At 40.8% G+C, this 26,484-nt stretch overlaps 1 protein-coding gene across 4 annotated transcripts in view; it reads right to left on the bottom strand.

The window, feature by feature from the left end:
* Positions 1 to 22,052: 22,052 nt before the first annotated feature.
* Positions 22,053 to 26,484, bottom strand: part of LOC121681714 (protein FAM227B-like) — a 29,527-nt gene continuing 25,095 nt past the window's right edge. For 2 of the 4 annotated variants that reach the window (XM_042061624.1, XM_042061626.1), the window contains 6 exons: positions 25,768 to 25,892; positions 24,873 to 25,030; positions 23,888 to 23,965; positions 23,722 to 23,796; positions 23,426 to 23,492; positions 22,053 to 23,153 (listed from right to left, as the gene is read on the bottom strand). In XM_042061624.1, the coding sequence (XP_041917558.1) occupies positions 23,022 to 23,153; positions 23,426 to 23,492; positions 23,722 to 23,796; positions 23,888 to 23,965; positions 24,873 to 25,030; positions 25,768 to 25,892 (635 nt within the window). In that variant the 3' untranslated portion in view covers positions 22,053 to 23,021. Of the gene's footprint in view, positions 23,154 to 23,425; positions 23,493 to 23,721; positions 23,797 to 23,887; positions 23,966 to 24,360; positions 24,412 to 24,872; positions 25,031 to 25,767; positions 25,893 to 26,484 lie in introns of those variants that run through there. The other 2 variants (XM_042061625.1, XR_006022255.1) reach the window with 2 other exon arrangements.

The raw sequence follows: 26,484 nt of genomic DNA, 5'->3' as shown, positions 1-26,484 counted from the left end.
ATATCTAGGCGATATTTGTAACATTTATTTTGTATTTGGCCTGTTATAAAATCATGTAGACTTATTGAATAATTTAAACACATTAGGAACCGCAAAGTTGGAGACATGCATAAAGACATCGCTGCAAATTTAAAACCGGATTACTCTGGAATGGCTAACTGCAGGGGAATGCTTTACACCTTTATGTTCGGTAAGGTCTGCTGTTTATTCTGACATGGTTTGTCATGTGTTGAGGGAAAGTTCGCGAAGTATTCCACCAAGATTAATGGATAGGGAGACGGGCGCAAAAAAACATGATTAAATAAAGTTAGGCTACTTTTCTCGCGAACCGTTTACCACAACAACATCATTTAAAGGCTGAGAAAAAGCTCTTTTGTGTGATACATGTGATGTCTGTGATGAATAGGCTACTTCGCAAGTAGGCTAGTTCAGCAAATTTGGGTGGGACAGAAATACCTTTACAGAGCAGCAGTTCTGACCATATCGGCTCTGGCTCACATGATACTCTGCTTTAAATGCATTATCGCTTCACTACCCAACACGCGAACAAGAAAGAAAAGAAAAAAGAAACCAATGTGCTTATGTCGCGATTTCCGATAGGCCCAGGACTAGAGAAAAGACAGCTATGGTAACCTAACAATTAGGATTTGCTTTGCCTACACTGCTGTTTGGTTGTCCCAAACTTTGAGACGATCCATACTCGCATTAACTGAATCTTATCAACCCGAACTGCGATGTTGAGTGACAGGATGCAATGTAATAATCTCACTGCCTTCGGTATAACTGCTAACAGTGCGCCTAGGCCTAATGTTAAACACCTGAACAATATTAACCCTTAAAGGTGTAGGTTTTTGAACGTTCTAAGTTCCGCAACAATTGAAGGTTCTAAAATTCTATGTTGAATTCAATGAACCCAGATATTCTTTAGAACGTTCATTTCTCAACATTCCGTACTCCTTTAAGGGTTAAGCTGCTGTTTTCTTTTCATGACGAGCACTAGGCCTACGCTTGAATGATTCATGACTGAATGGAACGTTGCGTGTTTAAAGAACTGCTTATCACGTCGTGTGACAAAGTTTACACTAATCATCATCTTCTAATGTATTCTTATGTTGAGATGTCCATTCTCTTTGCCCTAGGCTATCATTTGTGCGCGAAGCATGTTCCAATTAAGACAGTAGGCTACACAAGCTATTTTTATTGTTGTAATATTTAATGATTTCATGAATAAATTGTATGCACAGTACATTTACGTTTTATTGTCTGAAGACATCTATCGCAAGAATTTAACATTCTAACAGCAACAGCAAAGCAAATGCAAGCTGACCAAAGTGCAGTCGGTTTTCCCGCCATGGTTTTTGAAATCACACACCTGCTGTATCTAAAGGCCCACGCACATAAAGGCCTACGACTATCACTCTACACGCCCCCTGTTGCACGTCAAAAATCTGGCTCCCCAAAATGGAGACACTATGCAACATCCGCAAGAAGACAGGACAAAAGTACGGTACAGTACAGTTTTATGGCAAGCCGATTGAGCATTTATTCTAATATCTTAAATTGTCATGTACATGTAAGCCATTTTTGTCAACTAGTTAACTAGTGAGCCATGTTTGTGTGAACTAGTTAACTAGTGAGGGCCAAAATATGCACACTAGTTAACTAGTGAACACATTTTAGCTTCACTAGTTAACTAGTGAGAACCAGAAATGCCCACTAGTTAACTAGTAAAGGCCAAAAATGCATACCAGTCAGCTAGTTGAAGGCGTTTGGGTGTCACTAGTTAACTAGTGAACTGTGCACTGTGCACATGTTTACTAGTGAAGGCAAAACACCTCACTAGTTAACTAGTTGCAGTAGGTCAATGTCACTAGTTAACTAGTGAACCATAAATGGCTGACTAGCTAGCTAGGTGATGGCAGTAGGCTCACTAGTTAACTAGTTGATGCATCATTTGTCCGAACTAGTTAACTAGTGAGGTCATACATGTATACTAGTAAACTAGTTCAAGACAAAATTCACACTAGTCAACTAGTGGCGCAGAATTCAAATTAGGAGGCAGAGAATTCCGGAAATTGAGGCTTTCTATTGGCTCCCTATGTCCAAATAGAACATGACAACTCTAGCTAGTAAACTAGTGGCTTCAGTGTGACACTTACATGTAAACTAGTGAAGGCAGAACTGCTCACTAGTTAACTAGTGAAGACACAAATGCCCACTAGTTAACTAGTAAGGTCTAAAAAGTGTCACTAGTTTACTAGTGTGCACCAAAACACCCACTAGTGAACTAGTGATGGCAATTTCCATTCGACTAGTTAACTAGTGAGGTGCAAAAAGTGTCACTAGTTTACTAGTGTGCTATTTCAGCCCCACTAGTTAACTAGTGAGATGCCAAAATGGTCACTTGTTAACATGTAAAGGCCAAAATACCCACTAGTTTACTAGTGAGGGTGTTGTGGGCCTTACTAGTTAACTAGTGGCATGCATATTTTGTTCACTAGTTAACTAGTTACACCTAAAAACACAAACAAGCTGACCGTTTTTGTCCACTAGTTAACTAGTGGAACAATTTAAGTCTCACTAGTTTGCATGTGTGGCAGTGAAGCAGCTCACTAGTTAACTAGTGCGCACAAGACACACACTAGTGGCTGTATTTGGAGCTATCTAGTTCACTAGTAATGCAAAAGGTACTGTTACTAGTTAACTAGTGACACATTGGCCTTCACTAGTTAACTAGTTGACATGTTTAGCCTTACTAGTTTACTAGTTAACTAGTGAGCATATCTGCATTATTAATGCCTTTCACTAGCTTATAGAGGGCATTCTGAGCCTTACATGTTAGCTAGTAAAGACAAAACACTGTCCATAATGAACTAGCAGGAGAAAAATGCCCCTCACACTAGTAAACTAGTGGGACATAACATTGGCCACTAGTTAACTAGTGCGCAATGTCGCACTTGCATGCAAATGAAGAAGGCGGAACAAGGATTTTGATTGGTCCATTTAGGACTCAGAAACCTAGAAAACATGGCTGACTTCGTCCAGGCTGTTCTAAGAGCAAACTTTTATAAAATAAGATCGTTTGAGCATAAAAATATGTTTTGATAACATGTCTAGTGACAAAGTTGTGGTGTATTGCTGTAATCTACGTTCAGTTAATGTCTACAATCTTTAGTTTTTCAGTTATTAGTCTGAAAATCGCCATAAAACTGGAGGCATTTTTATATGGTTGCCTAGCAACAAAACGTTTTAGTAACATGAACATTGATAATAGCTTTGCTGATGTGGCAGGACTAGCTCAAGTGGTTAAGCAGCAGGACATCATGTGGGAAACCAGGGTTCAATTCCTTAGAAGTGCATGATGTTTTTTTCTTGAGCTTTTAATTACTTTTGAAACCATGTGCAGTTAATGTGTACAATCTTTTGTTTTTCAGTTATTAATCAGAAAAGCGCGACTGAATGGATACATATATGTCTGTGGTTGCCTAGCAACAATAAACTTAATAATATTAAAATCGATCCCTTGAATCTTTGGTGTGGATCACTAAGAGCTCACTTGTTAAAGCATGGGGTTTCCCTGTTATTATTAAAAACCATTCTGCAGGCTCTGCTTTACTATCTATAATGAAGTACCGTTGCAGAGCAGTGTGTCACTTTAGCCACTAGGGGCACCCATCAGGACCTGATCGCAGGCTATGAACAGTAAATATACATTTAGACTGGGTGGGATTCTTACATAATACCCAATAGGAGTCTTCTACCCACCCTCTCATTAGAATTTGCATAATAGCTGTTTCAGGCACTAGTTAACTAGTGAGCTGCTTCACTCCCACACATGCAAACTAGTGAGCCTTCAATTGTTCCACTAGTTAACTAGTGGACAAAAACGGTCAGCTTGTTTCTCTTTTTAGGTGTAACTAGTTAACTAGTGAACAAAATATACATGCCACTAGTTAACTAGTAAGGCCTACAACACCCTCACTAGTAAACTAGAGGGTATTTTTGCCTTTACATGTTAACAAGTTACCATTTTGGCATCTCACTAGTTAACTAGTGGGGCTGAAATAGCCTTCACTAGTTAACTAGTGCGTTTTGGAGCACACTAGTAAACTAGTGACACTTTTTGCACCTCACTAGTTAACTAGTCGAATGGAAATTGCCATCACTAGTTTACTAGTGGGTGTTTTGGTGCACACTAGTAAACTAGTGACATTTTTTAGACCTCACTAGTTAACTAGTGGGCATTTGTGTCTTCACTAGTTAACTAGTGAGCAGTTCTGCCTTCACTAGTTTACATGTAAGTGTCACATTGAAGCCACTAGTTTACTAGTTAAAGTTCCTTTGGCCAGCATGTTAACTTGTGTGCCACTGCAAATGTTGTGGGTGGGATTTTGTGAAATTCTGCACTGTGATTGGTTGTCATGTTCTATTTGGACATAGGGAGCCAATAGAAAGCCTCAATTTCCAGAGTTCTCCGCCTCCTAATTTTAATTCTGCGCCACTAGCTGACTAGTGTGAATTTAGGCTTCAACTAGTTTACTAGTATACATTTATGACCTCACTAGTTAACTAGTTTGGACAAAGGATGCATCAACTAGTTAACTAATGAGCCTGCTGCCATCACCTTGCTAGCTAGTAAGCCATTTATGGTTCACTAGTTAACTAGTGACATTGACCTACTCCAACTAGTTAACTAGTGAGGAGTTTTGCCTTCACTAGTAAACATGTGCACATTTTTGACTGTCACTAGTTAACTAGTGAGACCCAAAAGCCTTCAACTAGCTGACTGGTATGCATTTGGGCCTTTACTAGACATTTCTGGCTCTCACTAGTTAACTAGTGAAGCTAATATGTGAAGCTAATATGCATTTATGCTGTCACTAGTTAACTAGTGTGCACAAACATGGCTCACTAGTTAACTAGTTGACAAAAATGGCTTGCATGTTGGCCTAATATCAAGATATCAGAATAAATGCTCAAGTGGCTGGCCAAATTACATAGAAGTTAACAAGTGGGAATTTGACATTCAGTAGTCAGCTAGTAAACATTTTTGTACCTTACTAGTTGACTAGTAAAATATAGAAGTCTTTAAACTAGTTAACTAGTGCACATTTCAGTGTCCACTAGTTAGTGAACATGCTGAGCATTACTAGTTAACTAGTAAGATATGAAACATATGAAATAGTTAACTAGAGAGAATTTGGGTCTTACTAGTTAACTAGTGAGCATTTTGGCTGTCACTAGTTAACTAGTTCACACAGAAATGGCTCACTAGTTAACTAGTGGACAGAAATGGCTTGCATGTACATGACAATTATGCCTGATATCAAGATATCTGAATAAATGCTCAATCGGCTTGCCATACAGTTTCGGCTCTAACCGCCTCTCCCAAAATGCCGCATCATGTTAACAGATCAGCAGGCCTGCAAATTTTCACCTCGCTTTCAGACACAAAAAGACGGCAAAAAGACGTCCCCTCCTTCCCGCAAATTTAGCGTGATCTCTGTGTGAAATGGCCTTATTGAATGTATTTAGATAGTGTTTAAGCTGTAACATGCCTGAAGTGAATAAATGAGGATAATGTAGGAACATTACACATCTCGCATTACACGTCTCGTGTTGTGTTGTGATCACTAAACTTATCGGATATACTTGTAGGCTATAATATAAAAAATAAACTCTCTCCTAAAGATTGACTGTGTACAGAAATCACAGAAATATTTGATAAAGTAACTTAGATAGCTAGGTAGATAGATAGATAGATAGATAGATAGATACTTTATTGATCCCCAGGGGAAATTCAAGGTCTCAGCAGCATACAGACAACACAAACACATTCTTTAACAGCAGAAAGAGTAATTAAAGTATATAATATAAAAACACAACTAAGCAATAAGGACAGTAGAAGATAAAGAATATGCTAAATATACTAAAATACAAATTATACTAACTAACACTTAATCTAAATCAATTCTAAAAACAGTATCCACAGTGGTGATTAATCAATCAGAGGCGCTTGCAATGACTGAGGCAGGGACTGAGCCTGTGATTCTCTTTGCATAGTAAGGTATGGTAAGGTGCTCTAAGGTGCTCTGTGTGAATAAGTGTCATTGTGGTAGTGCAATGGTGATAGTGGTCATGGTGATAGTGCAAATGAGTAAATCCAACAGTGCAACAATGCAGAAATAAAGTAAAGTCTATATATCTATATATTTAACTATTTAAAGAAAATGTATAAGTGTGTCCACAGTTGTGGCTGTGGCATGGAGGGGTGGGGGTTATGCATATGTGCTAATGTGCTAATATAGCATGCAAACAGTGAGGCATAAAGACAGTGGTAAAAGTGGCTAGTGGACAGACAGTATCCAAACATGGAGGGGGTGAAGAGGCAGACAGACTATGCAGAGAAGTCTATTTCTCCTCTTCCCTTAAGTGAGGCATTGAACAGTTCAATGGCCCTGGGGACAAATGACTTTCTCAGTCTGTCAGTTGTGCAAGGCAGTGAGCGAAGTCTCCAGCTGATCAGGCTCTTCTGCTTAACAATAGTGCTGTGGAGTGGGTGACACTCATTGTCCAAGATGTTGATCAGTTTGTTCAGGGTCCTTTTGTCAGATAGTGAAGTGATGCACTCCAGTTTAGCTCCCACTACAGAGCCAGCTTTCCTTACCAGCCTGTCAATTCGCCCCGCATCCTTCTTCCTTGTGCTTCCTCCCCAACATACTACTGCATAGAAGAGCACGCTGGCAACAACAGACTGGTAGAACATCCTGAGGAGCTTACTGCACACATTGAAGGACCGCAGCCTCCTCAGGAAGTACAGCCTGCTCTGCCCTTTCTTGTAGAGTGCATCAGTGTTGGCTGACCAGTCCAGTTTATTGTCCAGGTGGAGACCCAGATACTTGTAGGTGCTAACCACCTCCACATTGACCCCATCAATGTGGACTGGTAGCAGAGTGGGCTTAGACCTGCGGAAATCCACCACCATCTCCTTGGTCTTTGAAGTGTTAAGTTGAAGATGATTGAGTTTGCACCATTGCACAAATTCCTCCACCAGGCTCCTGTACTCCTCCTCCTGCCCGTTCCTCATACACCCCACAATTGCAGTATCATCAGAAAACTTCTGCATGTGGCATGACTCGGTGTTGTAGCAGAAGTCAGATGTGTACAGGGTGAACAGGACTGGCGAGAGCACAGTTCCCTGTGGCGCTCCGGTGCTGCAGATCACAGTGTCAGAGAGACAGTTCTTCAGTCTGACGAACTGTGGTCGCTCGGTCAGGTAATCTGTATGCTTTTGTATGGATTGGCCATTACTGTATATTGTGTGATTTGTTCTCAGGATGTTTTCCCTTGAGACTCAGTGATGTAACTATTCTGGTAGTCACTGAGAAGATAAACATTTTTTACACACATCCATACATTGTAATGTTCTCAAAACATCACCAAAATATTGAGAAGATGAATCAAAACAAACTATTCATTCATTAAAATGGGGTGTGGGTTGTAGTAACTATTTACAGACACGCAATCCACTATTGCATGCAAGGAAGTACCCTTCTCTTTTTCTGGTCAGCTTTCCTTTACTTTTTGTAAATGCATCAATTAACAAGAGCATAGTGAAGGAAACAGAGAGCAATAGGCTATGTTCCATGGGTAACACAGACTACAAACATCTGGTAAAAAATTGACACTCACTTCCTGAAATATCTGTGTGAACGGAAATATACAGGGCTTAGGCTTGCCATTGCATGCATTTTTGTGGGATTTTGCTTGTCAGGGTAGTAATAAACCATAGCTATTATAACCTTATGTAATGTCAAAAGTCATTGAATTTTAAACAGGTGTGTAAGGCCCAATCATAAACTTAAAATGTAATATTGTTGCATACATGTTAAGTTGAAGGTCAATTGTTAAGGCAAAATGATCAGCAGGTGGAATCAACTGAAAACCACTGTGCGTGGTTCAAATAGTATTAGTTCTGCTAAACTGTTCCAAATTTCCTCCATTATTTCAATACTGCCACCACTTGCATTGTGATATAAAGGTCTTACAGAAAGTTATCAGTTGGCCAGAAGAGGCAGCGTTTGCCTATCCAGTTCTGTTAAAGCTCATGACGATACAGCACAGCAGAGGACAGTACGACATTGGACACATGATAACATGAGTATGGGTGTTTTTCACAAACTTTTAACAAAATAAACTTTGAGACCTGGAGCCAGTCAAAGAACAATGTCGGGTCAAGAAAAGTATCTCAAATCATTCCCTTTAAGAGGACTGGATGGAATTCATTCCATAACCTCTGTCATGTCTGGATTAGCTCTCCATCTTCACACCAAGCATAGCTGCACCACACCATCAGCAGTCGGCGCTCCATCCTTGATTATGTTTACTTATCAAGATGAGGAAGAGGGCGGGGTTAATCATGGCTGACCCCTCACACCCTGGTCATTCTCTCTTCCATCAGTTTTCATTTGAGTGGAGACTGAGAGTGAACGCCCTAAAGACTTGGACCAACCGCTACCTCCACAGCTTCTCTCCTCAGGCTATCATCCTCCTTCTGACATATTCTGCTTTGAACTGCACAAATGCACTTTGCTCCATTAATGCGACTCTGTCTATAATGCTTCTGAATAAAGGACGTTTCTGTAAAAAAAAAAAAAAAAAAAAAACGGTCTCTGGACCAGGCTCCAAAAACTGGAAACAAGAAAAGTGGGGGCAGCCTGTCCCCCAAACCAAAACCAACCATGCATGGGGTTTCTCTGAGAATCCTGAAAGGATGGGTGAGCTACCTCTCTGACGTGTTTTGTTTGGTTCTTAGTTAATATATAATGTACGTTGTTTTGGACAAAAGCACTCTGTTAATAAATTCAAATATAAACATAGACAAACGCGAATTCCTGCGTAATTGCTGACTGCACCTTTAAGATGTTACATACTTGTTACTGCTTGTTTGAGTACTCTACTTTATGCTATTATAAATTATATACATACTGTATGTATTTTTTATTGGATTTAACATTAGCCATTGTTCACAGCTGCAACTGTGCAGCCAAGAAATTCCTTTTGCACCTGCTTCTTGGTGAATAAAGAATAAACATTCCTATTCACACATCAGGCATGACATTCCAAGCACTGTTTAGTTTAGTTGGGACAACTCTGCATTTGTGTTACTGTAAGTGCTCTCTAGTTAGAGCAGTGCTTCTCAAAGTGTGGGCGGGCCCCACTAGTGGGGAATAGAGACATGACAGGTTTGTTTTTTTGTACCTATCTTAAATAATGCCTTTCTTTTTGACAAGGAAGATACCACACACAAAATACCACACACAAACATAGCAGTCATAAACAGACCAACATATGAATTAAAACATCATCAGATCCTGCGGACCGAGGCGGGAAATGTAACGTGGAACCAAAATGCGAAAATAATATTTTAACGTTACCATTTTCCCGGGGTGATAGGGTCAGGGTGGGGCTTGAAAATTCCCCACCTCCAAAGTGGGGAATGACAGAAAAAGTTTGAGAAGCACAGAGTTATAATAAAATATTTACCTACAGGGGGCGCTGACATTCCACTGTTGATACATCTATGGCCATCATCGCATATCAACAGGTTTCACCTGAGTCTGACTTCACAGGCAGGATTGTATTGTCAGTTTAAAGGCTCAAATGGCAAATTAGGGCAAACTCAATAACAGTACATTAAATTAATTTAGAAATCATTAAGATAAAGACACAATGATACTTGACATCTAAACTGCCGTTTTAATTAATTTCACTTTGTTTCTTTATATTTTTAACCAACTAAATTTAGTATATTGGGATGAGTTCATTGATTATCACATTTCGTTTTATTGGAGGTTAACAGTTAGGCTTTGAAATTTGCATACTATGAGAGTTCTTGGCATTGTTCTATTACTGAGGAATGATCCATGTTTTGTTATGTGTATTTATACAAACATTGCGTGACAGTGCTCAGAGCCAAGTCAGAGTTCAGACAGCTCGGATCAGGTTCAGTTTAAATATATTTTGCGACTGTTTATCAAATAACTTTGGCTACCACACTCAGTACTGTCCTCTCAGCTATAATCAATTTCACTCACTGGTTAGGTTTTAATCATAGGGAGGACGGTATTGCAAAAGCGCTCATTTTTTATTTTGATTTGTTTATGTTTTCTAAACCAATCTTAATGTCATCCAAGAAAGCTAAAGAAGTCTGTCTGTCTGTGTCACTGACGAGATGGATGTCATCACTAGCTTGTCAGGCAATAAAAGATAGATAGATAGATAGATAGATAGATAGATAGATAGATAGATACAGTAGACAGTAAACTATTTTTATATGGCTACTGGATTTTTATTAATTATCACAATACAATACAATACACTGATTTGTGTCAGTGAGACTGGGAGGGATGTTCCACTGATATGTTATGTGTGGACTACCTGCTTTTAAATCTCCTTTCAGTAATTCACAGACATTCCTTTATATGTTTGCACAGTCGGTCCTTGTCTTAGAGCCATGTTTTCAGCAGGCAAAATCATTCAAACTATTCTTCACATCAGATGTTAAATGTCTGTAATTCTTAGATTTCTTGCTACGTACTTTGAGCAGCTTAATTGTAATGTACAATGTGGTCAATGATATGTTTTGTTTTGTATTAGAAAGCTACTTAATCAATTGCGCAGCAATGCTTGATGAAAATTAATTGTTGTTGGCTGTGTTAGGTCATGATTTGAGTGTGAGTATTACTCTTAATTCTGAGTGATACCCAGTCCATGAGGATCTATTGGCTTATTGAGGACATTTTTAGACATGTGTTTCCAGACATATTTAACAACAAAGAGGGGAGTTCTAAACATCACTAAGCAGCCCACTCAACAGTCACAAGTTACTGCTGATTCACTTCACAAAATTTAACACATTAATATTATCCACGTGTCATAAATGTGTACACAAGGCTTTATCAGTCGTTTAATTTTGGTTTGCCAAAAACTGTTTTATGCTAGGCTTAATGACCATAATACAGTTCACGTAATCCTGTTTTTGACAGTTCCTTAAACATTACCAGAGCCTTTTATACGTCTCCAGCCTGGCATTTGGCAAGGGCGCCCCTGTGTACTTTGCACAGCATGCTGCTTGATTTTATACACCTCTAAATGTGTTTCTCCAATAAAGTGCTCACGGAAGGGCGATGCCGCGCGCTCTCAGGAGGACTGCCAGTGCTCGCCGTGGGTCATCTCCTCACAGGCTGAGGATGCGTGACTAGACATTTTGTTTTTGTTTCTGTTTTTTTTAACAAGGTATAAGCGTGTTTGGCTTTTTTTATAAACCAATTTGGGTGTGCTGGGCTGTTATTGCACATCAGGGTAGACTCCAAGTGAGGCCTCACACAAGCTGAGCACACACGCACGCACGTACAGACACACACATACACACACACACGTACACACTCCTCCTCGCTCGCACGCACATGCTAGTTTTTTTCGGTGGTGTGCGGTGTGGTGTGGTGTAGGTATGTGTGTGGGTGTGTGCGCACACAACACGCACGTGGCTGACGTCATCCATCACCATCATCACCTTGACCCATATGGACCATCAGTCGTCTGCTCCTCCCTGTCCAGATGTGACACCGGTGGCCCAAGCCAAGGCAGGTGGCGAACATCTTCCACATTCCCACTGGAAAAAAAATAATTGATACATCAATGCAAAATACTTTTTTACTTTCACTTTTTTGTTTCTTTCTCCATTCCAGTGGATGAAATAAAAACATACCCGTATACAGTATGTCTATATATACATATACATATATAAAGTGAGATAGAGAGAGAGAGCGAGATAGATAGATCGATAGATAGACAGATAGATAGATATGTCTATGTAAGATGTATATAAGAAATATGTGCATATACTGTATGTTTATATATGACAATCACCTTTGTTTTGTTGTTTAGCTCAGAGGTCACAGGAGTCTAAAGGAAGACAGCTGTATTAAAAGACCCATATTTTCAAAGTAAACTATACTTTCAGATAGCATTATATCCCACAAGTATTGTTATGACTTTGACTTGACACGACGATGACTGGTTAACAGTATCAGGCTGCTGTGTTCCCAACTCAGTCTACACAGAACAAGAAAATAAATGCAGATGTAAAAGAAAGTTCATGTTCAAGGTCACAGCAGGTTGCCTCTTGTGACAGATTAATAAGTCAGGCCCCTACTATAGTCATCAGTAATCTCTGGTTAAACCATATGGTAAAAGTATAGTTTACTTTGAAAATATGGGTCTTTCAATGCAGCTATCTGGTACCATATGGTTTAACCAGAGATTACTGATGACTATAGTAGGGGCCTGACTTATTAATCTGTCACAAGAGGCAACCTGCTTGGCAACATGGAAAGGATAGTGTATACTGTAAACAATATGAAAATGTATTTTAAAACATCTAAATGCAACATTTAGATATTACCTACTACATTCAGTATGTTATGCCACCGAACATACTTGCCGCACCTGAAATGAGCTCACAAAGACAATGATACTGCAGCATGAGGTGACAGCAAAGTGAGGAGGATGAAGAGAGGGAGATCCCAGATTTCAAATGGAACATACGTTATACTCGTTATAAACGGAACATACGTTATAGGCTACTTGTTATAAACGGAACATACATTATAGGCTACTTGTTATAAACGGAACATACGTTATAATTGTTATAAACGTAATATACTTGATCATAGCATGAACACAAGATGCTCAATTTCTCTTGCTGACAGTGCAGTGCTGATATGCAGGGAGAGCTATTCAGTCACGCTGCTTTGGCATGGGAGTCAGACCGAGCAAACGAGAGGTGCTGTTGAAACATTGTAACCTGCGTGACTTTCTTGCTCCCATGAAAAAGTAGATTTCTGTAGCCAGGATGTTCCCATTACTCCCATTTATCATCGATTTCAGAACATGTTCCTGTGAGTCACAGGCCCATTCACAGACTTTTGTGTGAATCATCTGTGATGAGATCTTGATTGAAATCATCTCTTTTATGGGAAGTCTCTTTCAATCTCTCTGTATATATTTGTTAAACAAATGTCACAACCAAAGATTCTAGGATTCTAAACTCTAAGATCTTTGGTCACAACCAAACAAATCGGAAACTGACATTCCTGAGTTCATAACCCAATTAACTGTCTGAATAAAGTTAGAAGCTTTATCCTATCTTAACCTTCCTTCCTTACATGTTATCTAAAACAATATCAGTGTGCATCTTTGCCTTGTATCCTTTCTATTGAGCATATAAAAAGGGCTTTTGAGTGAGGATAATGCCACCATGACAAAAAGTTTAGCTCTGCATTAATTCCAAGGCCAAATACCCAAGGCCTACAGCAGTGGTCCCTGAGGAGTTTAGTGTGACTGATAGGCGTCTGGCCAGACTAATTTTCTCTTACCACTGACCTTCTGACCTGCAGCAGTCTGCACTGCCCAAACCACTCATGGCTCAGTGACCTACGAACTACAGATGTATCCACTGATGCTGCCATACCATTGCAGCACCACATGGGGGGTCGGTAGTGAGAACTCTAGGAAAGTAACTAGACATTGTTGCGTGCAGAAGTTCAATTGCCATTGGTCAGTAATCACAAGCTGACAAAAGTTGGAGCTGATCCTGAAAAGGCCACAACCGAGTCCGAGATACCACAGCATACTGGTCACATTTGCGTCACCGGTGCACACAAATCGTGCTCAGGCCATTACAGTAATTATGTTTACTCCGGAGGTAGAGCCACTCGAGTTTTGTGTTCGTCTTGTACTGAGGTCCTAAAGATTTTTTCCATTCAGGACAGCCAATTACTAATTGAAACTTTCCACTGCCGGGATTCAGGAGAACTTTATGGACACTTACAGCCTGCACTCTTATCAGTGGAGAACTGGAACACTTACTGAACTAACCATCAAGTGGGATGTAGCTATATAATATCAATCCAAGGCCAAGAATAGATGCTGTTGCTATAAATACAGAACCTGTTGTTAAGTGTGGTTTGATTAGGATCATTGGCACATATTTGTCCCCCCTGTGCCAGGTCTAATGAAATATGTCCTGTTTTGGGGAGAAATGGATCTTGGCATCCTGCCTTGTAACCTCAATAAGGAAATGGCAAAAGCAAATCCATTGGCTGTAGATGCAGGTAAAACAAACAAGACCAAGTAAGAATTTGTCCAGTATTTGCAGGATGCTACCAACAAACCAAAATATTAAAATAACAATAACAGACATTCTGGTTAAAACCAAGGCGCATTCCTTGACAAACAATGTGGTGTACATTTCTGCAGAGAGCTGTGTGGTTAACAACAGTCAAGGCATCACTTCAGCGGGAGTCCCAAACAATGGGCCAATCTCACCATAACTGTCTCCTTGAGTTTCTCCCCCTGTCTCTGACACTCCAATTCCCTTCAATTTGATGACCGTGTGCGTGCAGGCTTGTACCTTTTTTCAAAAACATGGGACTCGATCCAGCTGGGAAATATTTGCGAGGGCAAGATCTACATTACATGTAATAAAGCAAATATTATTACACAAATTACAAACTATTATTGATGCAGATCAAGCATATGGCACACATTTCACCCTAACAACAACAAACCTTTATTTGGCAGAAAGCCAGCTGGTCTTTGTTACTGGAGTTTTTCAGACTTTTCAGATTTTTCTGTGAAGGTCAGCTCTTTAAACAAGGACCTTATGGCTTGGGCCATCAAGTCAAACACACACAGGCACTGAGACCAAACAAAGTTTTGAACACAGCCACCCCCCATTCTAACACACAGGCAAACTCAACACAGAGCACCTGTACTGGTAAGGCATGTGGCCGGGTCCTGACTTTGTGCCTGACTGTGTGCTTATGTCTCAAGCAACAGCCTATTGAGCTTAGGCTCCTGTGCCTTTAGGGAGAATGTGCTCCTGTGCTCCACGGCCCTCAGGTGACCTCTGGCCATGTTTTCATGGTCCAGCAGCCAAGCAGCAATCTCTCATTTTTAGGGCTGACAAACTCAGATAAACTTGGATGTCCGCAGTACCTAATGTGCTGGCCTGAGTCATCCGGGAATACGAAAATGTCAAATGAATAATGCGTAGTGCTCAGGACAAAACAGTTCACCGAAGCAAATGCTATTGGCATTCAGCCTGATACTAGACCATCTGCTCAGAGTCTCGCCCAGTGGAATTCTAGATAAGCAAAACTTTCTTCCCAAGCGAAGGCCTCTGTCCTTCCTGTGTGAAGAAGCAATCTTCCATGTAAGGGTCCGTCCAAGGGCCACGAAGAGCTCAAATATCTCTTCCTTCCCAGTAACAGCCAATAAATCAATCAATCTGCTTCTCTCTACTCTAGGACGCAACAGCTGTGAGTGCTGTCAAGGCATGCCTTCAATGGGCCTCTGTCACACGTAGCTCTGGAGCAGTACCTCTTCTTCACTCCTTTGGTGACATGAATGTCTGTGAGAAAGCTTGAACGTTAACACCGAAGCAGCCATTTGTCATTTGCAGTACAGCGACTGTGTGTGGTCACTGAGGTTACATAACGTAGATGCCACACTACACCAAAGAGTGAAGCAAGCTCTGGAAATCTGCAATCAATTCATCATGTACCCCCGCAGATGGTATAGGCAATATCCAGAGCTTCCCCATTCAGTTCTTGGGCCCATATAAGCATGTTACTGTGTGTTCACAGTGTAGATGGGAATATGTGGCACTTACAGCCAGCTATTTATACAGAATGCCCCTTCAAAGAACTTAGAATCATGACGATGAAGCCTTAACTACATAGATTTAAACTGATTTAAAGCAGCTATGCATTGTGCAGGCATCAGTGCTCTTTCAGACCACTGCCAGGAATCTGAACCTGAGATTTAGTATCTGTTCTGAGTGCATCCTGTCTGCAACAGTTCAACTCCAAGATCAAGTTAAAGAGGGATTTATTTGAGAAAGTGGCAATTTATTCAGGGCGTATACACAAGTGACAGAACAAACCAAAAATTTTCGGTGGTCTTGAGCACATCTCTGATGATTCACCCACAGTAATCCACCGTGTTTACCCTCTAATGTGAGCGGAAGTGGCACGGCTTCTGCCGTCTGTGTGGGCCGCCCAGGACACTGGGCTCTCGTGAGTGGCTCTGAGGCTCCCAGCGTTGACAAAGTAGACTGGGTGGGCAGATAGCATCAGGGCCCTGATTCTTGTGGTTATGATGACATCCAGATAATGCCCTACAAACATGTCCCCACCGCAGCAAGAGCTAGACAGCAGCACCGCTCCAAACACATGCGAGATTCAGCAAATTGCAAGTTAGCATGCGAGCCGTGAGCAGATGGGCTGCTTAATTAGTGTTGTGTACAGTATAATGGGAGTGTGCTGCATTTCCCATCACTGGCTCTGGTTAAAGCATTTTTACAAGACCTGGGAACCGAGGTCTGTCTTTGATTTACTCGCTCTGTTAAACGAGCGCAGACAGAAATATGAAAGATGCAGGTGGATGTATGCTGGGTTCATTTCACTTTCACCAGGCTCTCTCGTATTGTGGGCAGTTTGCCGTTGGTGTCTGATGTCGCATGTCGTCACTTGTCAGAACTCGTTAGAATTCGGTGATGTTGAAGAGGGGTAGCAGCTGATTGAAATAGCTTTTTCATCTGAGGCCTCTTGGTTTCCAAGAATTCAAATTGTCCAAAACTAATTGAAGCCCTTAAACTGTCTTGGTATTGCATATTTAAAAGTGCAACAGCATGGGTTGCATTACATCAGGATATTAGCATGGAGAGTGAAGTTAAAGCATTACAAATTATTACATTTCATAATAATTGCGACTAGAAGGATGATTATTCAAAATGACCTAATTTAGCCGCCAAAAGTAATATTTCATCATAGGTATTGCTAAACCATCTCCCCAAAATGCTATAAAGACAATACATCCCTGCAGTCTCGTAACATCCTGTTCTTCTTGTTGAATGCACGCTACTTTGCATGTCAAGCATTATGCTTTTGGGGCACATCTGCCATACATCAATGATGGGTTGAGCTTCACAGACATTTCAGATTTCCCTGCTCATCACAACATTATTTTAACCCACCTTCTATTTGATTGGATGTCTGTATGCTATTTTGGAATTTTGGAGGACAAGCCAATCTATATCATCAAGGAATTTCTTGGAACATTACATCAGATCATGCATCAAATTTAAAAACATATTTATATATATATATCAATAATATTCAAAATAAAATCATCTGCATAAAACATCTTAAACAGTATTTTTTTTTTATCAATTTAAAAAAAGAATATTTATATACATACCAAAAATGATGTTATTCTGAACGGATTAATAAATGCAGTAAAAGAAGCAGCACAACAGATATAAAGAATTTTCTTTTAACAAAATCTACATCCTGTCCCTTTAAGAGTAAAGTTATTAAACTTGAATATAAGTATCAGCCTGGCCAAGAGAAAACATGATACTGTGGCTTAAATACCTTATCTTTTATAATCATTTTTTATGATAAAAATATATTTTTGCTGAAACTTGACATAGATGCATTTTTTATGTGCAGACACATAATGGTTCTCATGAGATATATAAGTCTTACTCCTAACGTGCTTGTAATTAGAAACAGATGATATTCTCAGCATATTTTTAGCATCCAGGAGAACTCCTTTAAATGCAAAAGTACACGGTATCAAGTAAGTAAGTAATCTTTGTAACTTATGAAAGGAAATATGACCCCATAAGCCTGGATGTTTGTGACAGTATAGCCTGCAATTTATGCCCTCAAAAGGAGCAAGCATCCCCATCTCCCTGTAGCATGCCAGAGATGGCGTGCCAAACTACTATGAAGGTATGCTGCCCTGTCTTCTCCAAATCTGCTGTAAATTACGTCATTCTGTAAGGATGCCCTTTTTCCCTGGAACCAAACATGTCCATGTGAATGACACGGAGGCTGTTTGTAATTCAAACGTTTAGGCGGAAGCCAGCCCCGCTGCAGGTCTGTTGGTCTCAGCTTGCCTCCCTTGCACGATATCTCGGGTCTCTCTCTCAGGTTTTTTCAAAGGACTCTTACTTAATGTCAGTCGTTGCCATGCAATACCCTATATACATGCTGCTCTTTTGACCATAAGCACACTGTAATGGTTTTCAGATTCTTCAAGGTGGCCTGAACCTGTGCCAGACTTGCAAATGGAAAGGCAAACAAAGGCCCAGCACCCTCTGGTCCTACTTAGTTCATATGTAAGCTGATTATATACAGGTTTTGAACATTTTTTGTCACGCTTATTCATGCTACGCTCACATTATGTGGCTAGTGGTGTAATAGAGTGCTAGTTTGTTTTATAGCAGACACTCTGTGTGCTCTGCAGTCACTTACAGGAATATCAGTGATTAGTTATAATGGGCACGAGCTCTCGGAGAGATTTGTTTCTTCAGTCATAAACGTGTGTGTCTATGGAACATGCAGCACACACTCTTTCTATTAGCTGCGGTTATTTATCTAGCGAGATGGTTAGACATCCCTCATTATGCCTTGATTGTTCACTGGGGTGTTTTCTGAGATCTCACACGCACTGGTATATTCCAAGGTTGTTTGATACTTTGCGCCCCCGCAGCCCCCAACACCCCACCCATTCAATCTCTGCGCGTGAGAAAGTTCTAACCACACTATCATTTATTCCAGACCCCTGATATTGCAGAGCCGCAGTTGTTTCATAAAATGCTTTAATGTACTTCCTTACTCCAAGTCTCTTGGGAAAATTATAGATTATAGATTTGTATCAGTACACTCTTAAAACGAATGTGTTGAAAACAACACAACACAGCTTTGTTTTTTAACACATCTCTGTGTCCAGATAGGGACAACACATTTGTTTTAAGAGTGTAGTGGCCTATTTCTAAAGTGCATTCAATTTATTACTGAAGAATGGCAAAATGAAACAAAGATTTGAGTAGCAAATATCTGACCAATTCTGACCTAATGTAAGGGTATTATTGCCATCTAAAAATAATAACATTTCAGTAATTCACAATTTATATTGAGACCAAATTAGACAAAAGATTATTTGCTTATCAATATTATATAATGTATGTTATGTTGTATGTTATTGACTGTTTTTGTCTTTAAACTAGACCTCATTGCCCTGATGACTATCTGAGCTCTGGCTTGGATGTGTCAGAACAGCCTGAGGAAAAGCCAGCATGAGTCCACAAGACTGCTCACACTCAGATAGTCAGCCAGCAATGGGAGAACTCCCCCCCCCCCCCCACCACAGCTGCCTGTCGCGTGCCAAGACCAGGCCTGTGTGACCGAGCTCTAAAGAATGTTTAATGATATGGCCCTGAGTGGCTACCAAGGCACATCAAAGGGTCAACACCTTAAGGGACAATTCATAATAACCTCACCCAAACTCCCCCAAAAAGCCAAGACTCCAAGGCAACGAATCAGTGAACTTTGATCGACATCTAACACACATCCAAGGAGATAACAAACCATTTAGTGAACTTCAAAATGAGAGACTGAAAACACTGAACTACTGTGACCGTAAAGGGAAGGAACATGTTAATGACATTCGGTTCCCTGTGCCTAGTGATCTTTTAAGAACATGTGTGATAAATGGAGTGATTCTCATCTTCGGGACTTTTTAGGCGTAAGAGTATGCTCAATAACCTTCTTCAAAATACAAGATTTGTGTCCATTTGGCAACATTTGACACTTCTGAGAACTTCAAACAAACGTCTTCTGGTTAATTTATTTTTCAGCATGCCTTCATTTTCGATTTAATGTAAACACGTAGGCTGTGCAAAAATGATGCCAAGAGGTTCTGTTTCCTTCTCAACCCACATATTAAGGGCTTTAACATCTGAGGTGCGATGTACCTGTGGCTTGTAAACTGATTAGAGCTCAGAATACAAGCATTCCACACGTGCTGGCAGATGCTAATGATTTTTTGTGGACCTGGCAAATTAATGGCAAGTGCTGAGCAGCGCAGTGCCTGGTGAGTGTGAGTGAATGTGAGTGTGAGTGTGAATGAGTGTGAGTGTGAGTGTGTGTGAATGCAAGTGTGCGTGCGTGTCTGTTTCACCGCTCCCTCGGCTGGGGGCTCAGTCTGGGCCACTGAGGCATGACGTGAGGAGGGCAGCCCAGCACTGGAGCACTCTGAGGTGAACTGGCCAGTTAAGTCTCACTCTACCAAAGGGTGGTCTCTGAGTCAGTCCCAGTCTTGGCAGGACACAGCGGCTGAAATTGAAACCAGCCGTGTTTGGGGTTCATTCTTTGAGTTACTACTGTTCAATTGTGATTTACAAGACTGTGTGAGATATGGAAATCTCTCACGCAACTCCAGATATGGCCTGAGTGAAAGCACATTGAGCAATTGGCCCACTCGGGGAAGTGATCTGCAAGGCCATGCTATTCCAACATTTTCCTTCAACTGTTTACTAAAGGGTTTTTTTGTCCTCCACCTTGTCATCCTCTGTTAGGTATGCAATGTCTTGTTTAGTAAAGACGGCTCCACTGATAGAAGAGCTAACAGCACATGGCATTTCTTTAAGAAGCCATTATTAAAATCATACACAGGCTTCTGTAAGTTGAGCATATTAGAAACATTAGTTAATTATGCTAAGATAGGGCATATTATACAGGTGAACTCCAACACACGTATAGTCCTCTGGCTCTGGCCTGTTTTCCCATCCCTTTCCATTCAGGAGGCGTTAGTCCACCTCAGAGGAAGCAGAGCTCTAAGGCATAATTGATTACAAAAGCTGTTTCCTGGAGCCACACACCTCGCGTGTGTGCATGTCCATGGGCTCCGTCTGACCTCAGATCACTCAACCTGCCTTTGCCCTGCCCTGCCCTGCCCTGGTCACCACCTGCTGCCCATATTTCTCCCTCACACGCTCAGAGCTGCTGCTCTGCTGGCTGGCCAGTCAGTGTTAATGAAACACTTTCACAGGTTTTGATGGTGACCGTGGCCAGACGTGGCCTGACCCCACGGCCCTCGGCCGCACTGCACCATGCAGGTGCAGTGCGCTCTCACGCTCAGAGTGTGCTGAACTGGTTGGGGCGACAGGGGCTGGCATTGGTCATTGTGGAGAAGTATGACCCATAATCACAGACAGCTTTCACACAGACACACAGACACACACTTAGACCATCGGGGCCGAAACTACAGAGCAATTTAATCGGTGGTAAAACAAATGGCCACAAAAGAATCCCTTTTCATGTGTAGCAGACTAGAGATTACACACACACACACACACACACACACACACACACATATATATATATATATATATATATATATATATATATATATATATATATATATATATATATATATATATATATATATATATATATATATATATATATATATATATATATATATACACACGTTACCAATATATATATATATATATATATATATATATATATGCATTTGTCAATTTTCTTCTTGTTACCATATAAACTAGAAAGCCTTTCATCTGTGTTGAATTAGAAGACTACAGCCAAGCAACACATCAACGGTAATGCGCTATATTCCAGGGCCTGGGTAAAATAAATTGAAATAAATCAATGAAGAGAACCAGAGCAGTTGGAATCAGGTGGTGGGCAAATTCAACAATCAGGTGGTGGGCAAATTCAACAATCAGGTGGTGGGCATATTCAACAATCAGGTGGTGGGCAAATTCAACAATCAGGTGGTGGGCAAATTCAACAATCAGGTGGTGGGCATATTCAACAATCAGGTGGTGGGCAAATTCAACAATCAGGTGGTGGGCATATTCGCTCCAAAAACAGCTTCCGTTCGCTCAACCCCTGCAATTAAAAAACAATCCATCCCCATTTGTTGACCTAACGCAAGGCTATGACTGTGTTCCCCAGAGGCTCCAGAGGTCCAAACCCTGATTCACTATGAGATATCCTCTTTGTTTTAACCTTTCCAAACACTAAAACACTGTGCAAAGTATGATCTAATGTCATCAGTCATAGCTTTATATTTATAAGGACAATGATGCTTAAGAGCTATGAGGGTTCAGATAAACATTCTAAAATGGCACAGCTTTTATTTGTTTATTGAGAATTTATAAGAAATTAAGTTTTTCAATCTTTGGCAAGGACTTGGCAAGGACATCTTACACAGGATGTAAAACATGAAATCATCAGTATTTATGGTAGTATTTAACTAAATAATTTTATGCATTAATGTATGGAGATAATCAGCCTGTGGTATGGCTATTTTTGACTTGAAGCACATATTTAATTTACATTTGTAAAAACAATAGAGATTTGTGTTTTCATTGCAACCTATATGAGCTAAATGATATTCAGCATGCCTATTCAAAGCTGTATGCCGAATATAAAAAAAAAAACTATGGGGTGCATGACCCCCATCAATTTAAGTTCATGGATATTACTGCACATTTACAGATTTACTATCAAGCACTTCACACACTTGCTCCTTATGTCAGAGAAAGACAGAAAGGGGAGGGTCAGAGAGAGAGAGAGAGAAAGACAGACAGAGATAGAGAGAGAGAGAGGACACTGCCAGCTATACTACAGTAGAAGGTAATCTAACTCCAGGAGAGGCCCCTCTTTTATGACTTCCCATGGAACAGGATGTAGGGTTGTCATGCCAGTGTGTCGCCTCTGTCATAAAATGCTTACTTCCCTGATGCCTCTTTGACAGGTAACAGGCCAGTCTGTCCAGCCCATACCTCGCAGCACAACACTCATGCAACATAAACACAGCTAGCAAATACGCGTTAGCCACTGGCTTTTTGGCCTGTCGTTAAAAACAGCTACAGGAGTAAAACTAGTATTATTTCTCAAATTTGCTGTAAAACTAATGGACATGAACTAAATAGCATTTATTATTAAAGCCTTAAAGAGCCTAGAGCCAAAAATGTATGACACTTGAAGGATTTTTGTTCCTGACACGCATATTTTTTAAACAAAAGACTTGGAAGCTGTGCTGTGTAAATGAATGTGAGAGCCGTGTGGTCAGGCCTGCTCCCCCGGCTGCTCGGGGGCTTTGGGGTTCTCCTCTGCGTTTCGGCTCTCGTCTGAGTCACCCTTCTGGCCAGCGCTGGGCTTCAGCCGATGTCTGTGGTTCGTACTGTCTGCAGCACAGTGCTGATCACAACAGCCAGATGCAAGAGAGAGAATGACAATGATTTTTTAACGTGTTTGTTCATTTTTAAATTAAGTTATGTGTTTCCATGGTTAAACATTTGTGCTCAACTGCAATTTGCATAGGTGGAAACAGTAGCATTGAATGAAACTGTTTGGTCGGAATGAGAACCTGGTCTGACTGCTATTACATAAATGACAAAGAACATGTTTGTCACATTTGCATAGCTGATGTCATATTTAGTGCAGAGCATTAACAATTGCCTAACACTCACCCATTTGTTCATGATGCCATCACTGTAGATTTTTATCTCTGCTCTGTTCATTAGCTGCTTCTGAAGCCTAACAAAATGGGGATTCAAGAGTATCCATTGAAGTCATACATCACTGTTCCACTCCTGCAATAAATATGTTGCATTCCTACAGCATACTAGACTATAATTCAAAAGGAAAAGGCCACCCTTTTGAGTTTGTCAAACAGTTCATTCTGGCAGGCAGCACTTATTCCCTTCTGCTCAGTTCCTGTTACATTTGCCTTGAAGGTGGCAATGTTTCCCTGTATTTTGCATACCTATTTATTTCCACAAATTTGAGGTGCCTTCTCTTGTGTATCCCAGCAATTGCCTCATTGGTCTGCTTAGAAAACCTAAAAGGAAGCAGACAGGAGTGAACATCTCCCAGCACTGCAATGGATGACAGCGAGGATGGGTGAGAGAGAGCAGAGCAGAGGAACTCACTGGTTATAATTCCAGCGCCATTTGCTGATCTTGCCCTGCGTTTCACTGATCACTTCCTGGTACGTGGGTTTCTCTGGAGTGCTTTTAGTGGTCAAGGAATACTTAACCACAGCAGTTAGAAGACCACACGATTAGAAGACAGAGCAGGCTTCGAAACATGACTGACTCGACTGACTGAGTACCTCGGAAAGCAAAAGCCACACTGCGGAAGCTCCGTTATGAGCCAGAAAAAGCCCTCACTTGTGCCAGAATCATTAATTGCACCATTTAGTCCACAAGGGCCTGATATATAGGCCGTTTCATGTGCCTAATGTGCTTTGTGTAGCACAACCTCCAACAAATTATTGAGTTTCCCGCTGTTTGTAATCCATGTTACCCTTGAAGTGGTACTATATTGTGGAAAACTGCAACATGTCCCTGTATGTTTTATTAGCATGTTATTGAAAGACTCTACATATTAGCTGAATAACAACCTGTAAAACAGCTGCAGCAGGGGCCTCCTTGTAGGCGAGGGATACCATCATCTGGAAACATTTTGTGTCGAGAGAGAGAAAAAAAGACAGAGAGAGAGAGAGAGACGGACGACTGTCGCAATGATAACAACAAAAAGCTCCACTGGGAAGAAGCCTCCAGAGGAAGAATACTTAGCTTAACATCAGATAAACCCCCAACATCTGTGGAGGCAATTACACATTACAGGAAGGTTGCAACCAAGGGGACAAACTCCAATTCCAAAAGCCATTAGTCTTCCCTGTAAATTGTAATTTATGAGCCAATATAATCCTGATGAAATCAATGGAAAAGATCTCCACAAACATTACATCATTTCGCGAGAGGAATTATTCATGTTGCCTGTAACAAAGGAAATCCTTGATGGTAAATTCCTTCTGGAGGATAAATATGCCTCGTCTTCCCCCAACAGAGCCCCATGTTATTTGTAGATAAAAGTCCTCGTCCGATGTGGGAAACAGACGGAGAAGGATATGGTACCGTGGCGATCTCTGTGCGCTTGACCTTGCGTGAGCTGGAGCCGGCCGTGGAGGGGATGCCATGGAGCTGGAGGTAGCGGGCCACCAGTGGGCTCTGACCCCAGGGCTTGAAGTAGATATGGTCAAACTGAGGTCCCGGGCCAATGTAGTGTGACTAAAGGAGAGGCATATTAATATTTATTATTAATATTGTTATTAGTATTATTAGTACTAATAGTAATAATAATAATCATTACACAACACATTTGACATGATGAATCCTAAAACACAGCTGTGTTATGAAGACACATATCAACAAAGATGATAATCTATGATGCTAACTAACCAAAGACAATAAACTCAAATCCTTAATCTTTACTCAAATAGAGACAGATGTTAAAAATATGATCAGAAAAGCTAAAAGAGAAAAAGGTTTGGAGTCACTCAAACCGAAAATGATCTCTGATCAGCCGCCTGACAATCTTACACAGGAAACCAGAACTTCTTGTTTTGATTGTTTCATAATTTGTTTCCAAGTGCAGACCATAGTTACTCCACAAACTGAGGCGACAGTAATTTAAATTCAGAACGAGGGATGGAAACGCTTTAAGTGATTGCGGTAAACACACAGTGCAACCTCCCAGCTTCTAGGCTGGAGACGAGCACAATTACGGGGGAAGATAGGAGGCCATCCTCCCCGCATTACTGTATGGCATCCCCCACGACGACAATGCAAAAAAAAAAATGTCTGGGTGGGAGGGGTGTCACAACATGAGCAATCAGAATTAAGTGTAGTCTTTCCATACACACATAGGTCAGACTAGTTTTGGCTGCATCATGCTATGCGTAAATCCCCAGATGCTGAGGTAGATGAGGGCAGTGGGGACGACACAAGGCTGCACAGCAGCTCACCTCTCGGTTCCTGCCGTGGCTGCCCACCTCAGCGCAGCTTCTTCTGCTGATGGTGGGGGTGTGGGCCTGCACCACGCCGGACCTCATGGCACTGGCGATGCGCTCGGTCAGGTCGGCCTGGAAGTCTAGAGTAAATATTTTCAGATCAAACCACGTCTCAGAGCGTTTCTGTCAGGGCTCATGTTTTTGCTTGTTATTGTCTTGGAAAGGCACAGAGGAGAGAAACATCGAAAGCAACATTTGGCAGAGACAGTCTTAAAATGAGTACTGTTATTGCTGTTTGGCGACAGCATGAATAATGAATTTCTTGAAGCAAGAAATAATCAGGAGATAAAGATGCAGCCAATTTGTCCATTTGTGGGAAAAACAGGAAAGCAGAACTCACACAGGACATTTTTAGCTAGTGGGTCTTTGGTATGTAATTATTATCACTGTGAACATTAAATGGAAGGAAGTATAGAGCTTTTGATGAATCAATATTTTGATTCTTGGTTGAAATATTTTGTGCTGCGTTCTTCTGAAGAGTGTGCAATCAGAGAGAAGCAAAATGACCTTTAAAATAAGCAAGACGCTCCCCATCCAGCAGCATATCACGCACACATTCGAGAATATTCAAAGTTATACACACAGCCAGCCTGAATTAGAACTTGGTTGGATATTTAAAGATGTCTTTCACACTTAATGCCACTAAAGTACTACATGTTTACACAGGGAAGA

Source organism: Alosa sapidissima, chromosome 14 (assembly GCF_018492685.1).
Source record: "Alosa sapidissima isolate fAloSap1 chromosome 14, fAloSap1.pri, whole genome shotgun sequence".
Taxonomy (NCBI): Eukaryota; Metazoa; Chordata; class Actinopteri; order Clupeiformes; family Clupeidae; genus Alosa; species Alosa sapidissima.
Note: the sequence above shows the minus strand (reverse complement) of the source record. Positions and strands in the feature narration are given on the sequence as shown.